The 7,500-nt window shown below is 39.0% G+C and overlaps 1 protein-coding gene across 6 annotated transcripts in view; it reads left to right on the plus strand.

Moving 5' to 3' along the window:
* Positions 1-7,500, plus strand: part of LOC135110958 (neural-cadherin-like) — a 212,963-nt gene that overhangs the window by 153,357 nt on the left and 52,106 nt on the right. For all 6 annotated transcript variants that reach the window (XR_010273510.1, XM_064023676.1, XM_064023677.1 and 3 more), the window contains 2 exons: positions 1,615-1,777; positions 2,648-2,773. Coding sequence is in view for 5 of the 6 variants with exons in the window: in XM_064023676.1 (XP_063879746.1) it covers positions 1,615-1,777; positions 2,648-2,773 (289 nt within the window). In the remaining variant the exon portion in view is untranslated. The remainder of the gene's footprint in view (positions 1-1,614; positions 1,778-2,647; positions 2,774-7,500) is intronic.

Raw genomic sequence — 7,500 nt, forward strand, 5'->3', positions numbered from 1 at the left:
ATGGTTCAAGTTAATTCCAAACCGTATATCTTTGAGAATGATCAGCCTCAGTGATGAGTGTTCATTTATCAAACGTGCAGCAAGACTCGCCAGCAGAGACTCCCTCCCCTGCTGTGATGGTGGTGGTGGTGGTGGTGGTGATGGTGGTTGTGATAGTGGTGGCGGGGTCGGGTGATGGCTGGTGCATTAAGCTTTATGCAACTTTTATTCAAGTAAAAAGTAAGAGACGACACAACATTTTCATATGCATGTGAATTATTATTTACTTTCATCTTTGCATTCATGTGTATTCCCTCTTCATCTAGTCTGCTCTTTGATTCAGGGGCACTTTTACTTTGCAGTATACAAGTTAACTAAGTCAACTGTGCGTTATGTTATGTTATGGTGGTAACGTGACGGAGGTAGAGAGTTTCATTTTAAAGTATGCAAGCTGAATAAATAAAGCATACGTTATGTTACTTTAGGTTACGTTAATTTATGTTACGTTAGCAGTTGACTTGAAGAGATATTTTTCGGGAAATTTAAAACACGTGCTGCTAAGTGAGCTCACTCGAGCAACACAAAGGGGAATACTGAAGGAAACACCAATACTAGATGAACATGCATCTCCAAATGTTACCTGATACAGTGGTCGATGAATGGCTGGAGGCACACAGGGAGGTGGATGGAGTTTCGACCCATACATACATATAAACTTACATAACTGCCTGCACAAACTCACGTACATATATAAACGCACATACATACATGAGAAAGTTGATAAATGGGTTCGTCAATGATAATCAGGAATCTTTGTGTGTGTGTGGAGGAGAGGTGTGGATGTGGGTGTGTGGGAGAGTTACACACACACACACACACACACACACACACACACACACACACACACACACACACACACACACACACACACACACACACACACAGACACACATACACGCATCAATACCTCCTAAACTAATGCAGACACCCATCGAAGTTTGTTTGTTTCCCAACACGACTCATAATACAGCACATCAGGGCCTCCCTGTCGTGTGATACCAGCCTATCAGAAAAGCAGGAGGAGGAGGAGGAGAAGGAGAAGGAGAAGGAGGAGGAGGAGGAGGAGGAGGAGGAGGAGGAGGAGGAGGAGGAGGAGGAGGAGGAGGAGGAGGAGGAGAATGAGAAGGAGAAGGAGAAGGAGGAGGAGGAGAAACAGGAGGAGGTAGAGAACGAGAAGGAGGAGGTAGAGAACAAGAAGGAGCAGGAGAACGAAGAAACAAACACACACACACACACACACACACACACACACACACACACACACACACACACACACACACACACACCAAAACAAGCATATACCAATCAACCCAAAGCACACACTATTTTCTGAAACCGGGTGAAAACGCGGTAGATAACAATAGTAACCACATGTCTCATTCGTTTTCCATCCCGCCGATGAAGATGAGACGCTCCGTCTTCTCTCTGCTTGCATTGTACTCGCGCGTCCCTGGCGGCGGGTGGTCCGGGGTACGTTCTTATTATTCAAGGCAACGCTGGGAGCTTTAATCACGACGTATTCCACTGAGTATTTTCATCCTTTTATCCCTCTAAGCAACGTTTCTCCCGCGGCAGGTGGTGGCGGAGGGCGCTGAAGGGGCGGTGAGTTACCAACTGAGTGATGCCGTCAACTTCGGCATCAACAGTGCTGGCGTCATCTACCCCATCCGCCGCTTGGACCACGAGGGCTCTGGCGGCCGGTACTTGCTGCAGGTCACGGCTGAAGAGAAGGACCAGGGTGAGTGTAGGCTGCTGGACTGCTGGAGGACATGGAGAGGCTGAGTAGGCTGGTGTGCGAGAGCAGGGTGAATGTAAACTGACTGGAGAGGAAAGGAGATGAGTGTGGACTGCTGTGGGAGATAGGAAGGTCAGAGTACGCTGGTGAGTGAGGATAGGATAGGTGCAGACTACCAGGAAAAAGTGGACGGGAAGGTTAGTGTAGGCTGGTAGTGGCAGGGTACAAAGTTTAAAGCGGTGGCTGAGGGAATGGTGAGTGCAGGCGGCCGGTGAGGGAAGAGAAGTGTAAGGTGTTTGTGGAAAGGAAGGTATTCGATGCTGGGAAGGATACTATGGTAAATTTTCAGAAATGCAACCACACCTTGTCACTCACTGGCGAACGAGAATGTCATGTTTTTATTTTGTTTTATCTTGTTCGTTTTGTGAAACCTGTCATCGCTAAATTATTTTTTCTTAATCGCTTTACATTTTTAGACAGTTTTTGTTTTTTTCTTAAGTAAAGGAATACTTAATCTCCTATTGTCTTTTTTTCGGTGTGCATGTAAGCATTTTTTTAGTGTTAACAGAGAACAACCAAGGCAGTGAACGTGATAGATAACACCACATACTTCACTGTCACATCGTTACATTACCACCGTATGGTTTCTTTACTTAACAAACCCTAACTTGACTGCCACGTACTGCCTACTCTACAAAATGGTCCTTTTCAAAAATATACGGTAGAGCCATAAAATTCACTGGACTTCGTAACATAACTGTACGTGGAGTGTACGTGACTTAAGTGTCCTCTTTGTCCCTAATGCCTGCACGTGTATTCCTCTTGACATGCACGTGAACCTTGCTTGTGGCGGTGGTTACGTGGCCGCGGTAGGTGACGTAAGCGGGTGGACAAGACCAGCCGCTGCCCAGGTGACGCTGCAGGTGACAGACGCCCCGGAGCCACCTCGCTTCGACGCCCACCATTATAAGTTTACCGTCTCCGAGTTTGCACGCCAAGGTAAAAAACTTCGAGATTCCCCTCACACACACACACACACACACACACACACACACACACACACACACACACACACACACACACACACACACACACGCCACTAATGATAACACTAGACACACAAACAAACAAGTAATGTCTAATATAGTTGCGACTTGCCAATCCCAACCATGTCAACATAAGTAGTTATAGTGCCCACACGCATGACTTCATTAAGAGTTACTAGCAGCATCACCGTGTCAGCCTTAGTATCTTCTAGTGGCTGATACAAAAAAAAAATTGTAATGTTTCCAGTCTCAATAGTTCCTTGCTTTTGATCAGCGGCCGTTTTCCTTCCACGTGTAGGTCGCACGGGGGGAAACTGCAGATTTTTTGTACAGTGAGGGGCTTACGGAAGGTAATCTGGATGGAAGGGAAGGCTTTGAGGGTGTTTTGTGTCGCTTACGAGAGAGAGAGAGAGAGAGAGAGAGAGAGAGAGAGAGAGAGGGGATGGGAGGGGGATGGGGAGGGGAGTTTCGTAATCTTAAAACGCTTTAGGCTTTTGTAAAAACGATTTGCAAAGACCATATACGTAGATGATTCAATATTTGGATTTTCTCGGTGTTTTCCTGTGGTAAAGCGGAATCCTTGTTAAATTATCCGTTGAATCATGAAAGTACCTTTAAAAATCATAATAACGTTTATTGAAGCCTGTTGAAACTTGTCAAGATAAGACGACGAAATGTTCAAGAATATGAGAGAGAGAGAGAGAGAGAGAGAGAGAGAGAGAGAGAGAGAGAGAGAGAGAGAGAGAGAGAGAGAGAGGAGGGATTAAGGACTTGCCACAGCTCACAGGAGGAAAAGGAAACTCCCTCATTCCTCAACGCCGTGAAGTCATTCCAGTGTGACTAAGAAAGTTTCAACCGCAAGATATTCTTTTTATGATGCGATTCCGGTAATGTCTCTTCCCTGCCTTTTCCCTTTCTGGCATACTTTACCTTTTCTTTCTACCTTTATATTTTCATTTTTTCTCTTCTCCCAGCACTAGAAAAAAAATAAGTCCATTTGTCCTAATGCTCTTATATCAATTTTTTTTTTCCTTACCGCACAAATTTACATTGGATAGGTAAATTAAATCCTAGCAATGAATTAGATAGACTGAGGTGTCATGAGGACATCAGGAGGGAGAAGGACCATATACTCAGAAGAGCGTCCGAGCTACAGATATTTGAAACCATACTAGTGGGAAGACCGAAAAGAATCTGAAGACGGTGCGTGGAGGGAGGCAAAGGATGGGCTTATGGAGCCGGAGAAGAGATTGGCTTTGATCTGAAAATGGGAGAGACTCATAAGCTGCCCAACACAGTAATGAGAATAAAGATGGCGAAATGAAATAATGGTAACAGTAAATAAGATGACAGAAGTACGCCACAGTTATTCTGATCCGCTCTTTAAGGCACGGAAGCAGCATCAAGCCATTCATTCCCTTGTTAAGTGCGAAAAGTGACTGGGAAATGCATGTATATATGAATGTATGTATGTATGTATGTATGTATGTATGTATGCATGTATGCCGCATGCGTGAAAACAAAAATAGAACTACATAAATAAACTACTGATGAACAAAAGCCACAGGAAAGCCCAACGGTGTGTGTGTGTGTGTGTGTGTGTGTGTGTGTGTGTGTGTGTGTGTGTTTGTGATTCAGATTCAGATTCAGATTCAGATTTATTTACATGCTCAGACTTTGTGATACAAAGTATGGAGCACAGCTCCTGCAATTATTTCAGATACAAACAAACACTAACAACTTATATAAATCAACTTTCTGTTACCTAAAAAAATTATAGGTAGCTTTTAAAAAAAGAGAAATGTTAGACAAAATATATTGACTTTTACTTTGCATTAATTGGATAAACTTATTCACTGTTGGGTTATTTCTATAATAATTTGGAATATATTTGTTTCTGAGCTCCACGATGTTATCATTAGGGCATGACAATAAAATATGATATTCATCTCCAACAACATTACATCTACATAAAGTACATAATCTTTCTTCCCTATCTATACTATCATATCTTCCTTTCACAACAGGTAGTCTATTGTTATTTGTTCTTATTTTAATCAAAGGCATTCTGATACTCTTTTTAAGTTTCAATAGGTAATCTTCTCTGCAATACAAGTCTTTATACATTCTATAACTCTTACAAAGTCCCTTTGTTGAAATATTTCTAAACCATGATGTTATCCAATGATCTTTAAGTTTGTTTTCAACTGCTTTCCTTAACCATTCTGGATTATTAGTTTGTTGATCCATCCAAATACCTGACATACCACAATTGTTAAGAATATTTCTTATATGGCAAATCCAAGGTGATGAATACATGCCTGTGTAGTCTAAATGTAACAAACTTTTATACATAATCATGCTTAACTTAGTAGTTTTCCCTGTTATTAACCTTGACCAGTAGCCAATCATTCTAGTATTGATAACAATATCAATAGGATATTCCCCTAACTCCCCATATACAATATCAGTGCTTGTATATTTATGTACATGTAATACATGTTTTAAAAATGTCATGTGCAACTGCTTGATTTCTCTAATAATACAGTATCCCCAAATTTCACAAGCATAGGTCATAATTGGCATTACAATGGTGTTAAACAATTCAAGTTGCAGATCAACTGGTAGATCATGTTTGCGGCATTTTCCAATTAGTGAATACATAGCTCTTGTTGCTCTTTTCTTAAGGTCCAATTGACCATTTCTAAACCTACCATTATAATTGAATAAGACACCAAGATATTTGTATTCACCAATTGTATCTATAATTTCATCACTAAATACAAAATGAAAATTGTCATAATTAAGTCTTCCTCTGCTGAATACAACAATTTTTGTCTTATTTTTGTTTACCTCTAATTTCCATTTGTCACAATATAACTCCAATGCATTAAGAATATTCCTCATTTCCTCTTCCGAATTAGCTAGAACTACTGTGTCATCAGCATACATCATTATCAATAAATTCAATTGTAAATCAAGGTAGTTATCATCAAATAGTAAGTAATTACATCTGTTTTCTATTAAAGACTTTTCAATGTCATTTACATAAAGGGCAAATAATAATGGAGAAAGATTTTCACCTTGTCTTACTCCTCTATTACAAATAAAAGTGTCTGACTTGTTTCCATTAAACTTAACACATGATTTAATGTTCAAATACATATTTCTAATAACATTAAGGACTTTACCACCAATATTTTCCTTTACCATCTTATACCAGAGCCCCTCCCTCCAAACTGTGTCAAATGCCTTTCTATAATCAATAAAAAGGCAAAATAATTGTTTCTTCTTCCATAAAAACAGATCAATGATGTTCTTTAATAAAAATATGTGATCAAGAGTACTATAACCTTGCCTAAATCCAGCTTGATTTTCTTTTATAATATTATGACTATCAGAATAAGAAGTTAACCTGTCATTTAGCACAGATGTGAATACCTTACCTAAGCAACTTAACAAAGTTATACCCCTATAATTGTGTGGGTCATCAACATCACCTTTATTCTTATACAATGGGACAATAACCCCTATCAACCATTCTTTAGGTAAATATCCTGTATCCAAAATCCTATTAAAAAATTTAACATACAAATTAAGCATATTTTTTGTACTTTTAATATATTCATTAACAATATCATCATATCCAGGTGCCTTGTCATTCTTTAGTTTTCTAATAGCTTTCAACACTTCATGTTCTGTAATGGGCTCATTCAGTGTTTCCTCTTCCCCAGATTCAATTGTAGCACTTTCTAGTTCACTTAAATGCTTATCACTTTCACTAATTTCCTCTGATAGATTCTTAAAGTGTTGATGAAAATCTGCAAGTGTAAGTGTAGTTTTGCTTTTATTTCCATCATTTTCCTTTAATATTTTCCAATATGTTTTTGGATCTTTATTTCTGTTTGCTTTTAACTTAATCAACATATTTTCTTTTTCCTTATTGTGTACTCTTTTCAATTCAGCTTTGTACTTCTTGCTTTTTTCTATCATATCTTTCTTATTATCCTCACTCCTCCTCAGATTATATTTATGTCTAGCTTTATGGTATGCTTTCCTTGTATACCAACAAATATTATCATATCCAGATAAACTTGCATTATTACTTTGCTTAACATAATTTTTCTTTTTCTTTGGTGGAAAAACCTTTACAGCTGCTCCTAATAAAATATTCTTTATTCTAGTACTTACATCTTCAATGTCCATAGAATCCATCTGCTCTATTAACTCTTTTACCTGATTTTCATCAATTTCTGCTATATAATCCTCTTCCTTAGATGCTCTCCACTTACTTGGTTGATTATAGTTACTCACAGGTGCTATATTGGCATTGTTAATAATTGCATACTCAATATTTACTTTAAGCTGTACATGAATACCACAATGAATATCTGAATACAATGGGTCATAGTCTAGCACTCTAAATTCATTTACATCTTTTAACAATGTTGGTGAACCTATAACATAATCCACAAGAGTGCCATGTGTAGTTGTGGGTCTCCCCACTCTGAGATCTCTATCTACTCTACCATTGAAAATACATACCTTATTATTACAACATATTGTCACCAAATTTCTCCCATAAGAATTCCTATCCTGTGTTACATCTTGGTTATACCTTGTTCCATCCACTCCCATTGCTTTAAGTATGTTTTGTACCTCAAATAGATCACCATTACC

The sequence above is a fragment of the Scylla paramamosain genome, chromosome 21 (assembly GCF_035594125.1).
Source record: "Scylla paramamosain isolate STU-SP2022 chromosome 21, ASM3559412v1, whole genome shotgun sequence".
Classification (NCBI taxonomy): domain Eukaryota; kingdom Metazoa; phylum Arthropoda; class Malacostraca; order Decapoda; family Portunidae; genus Scylla; species Scylla paramamosain.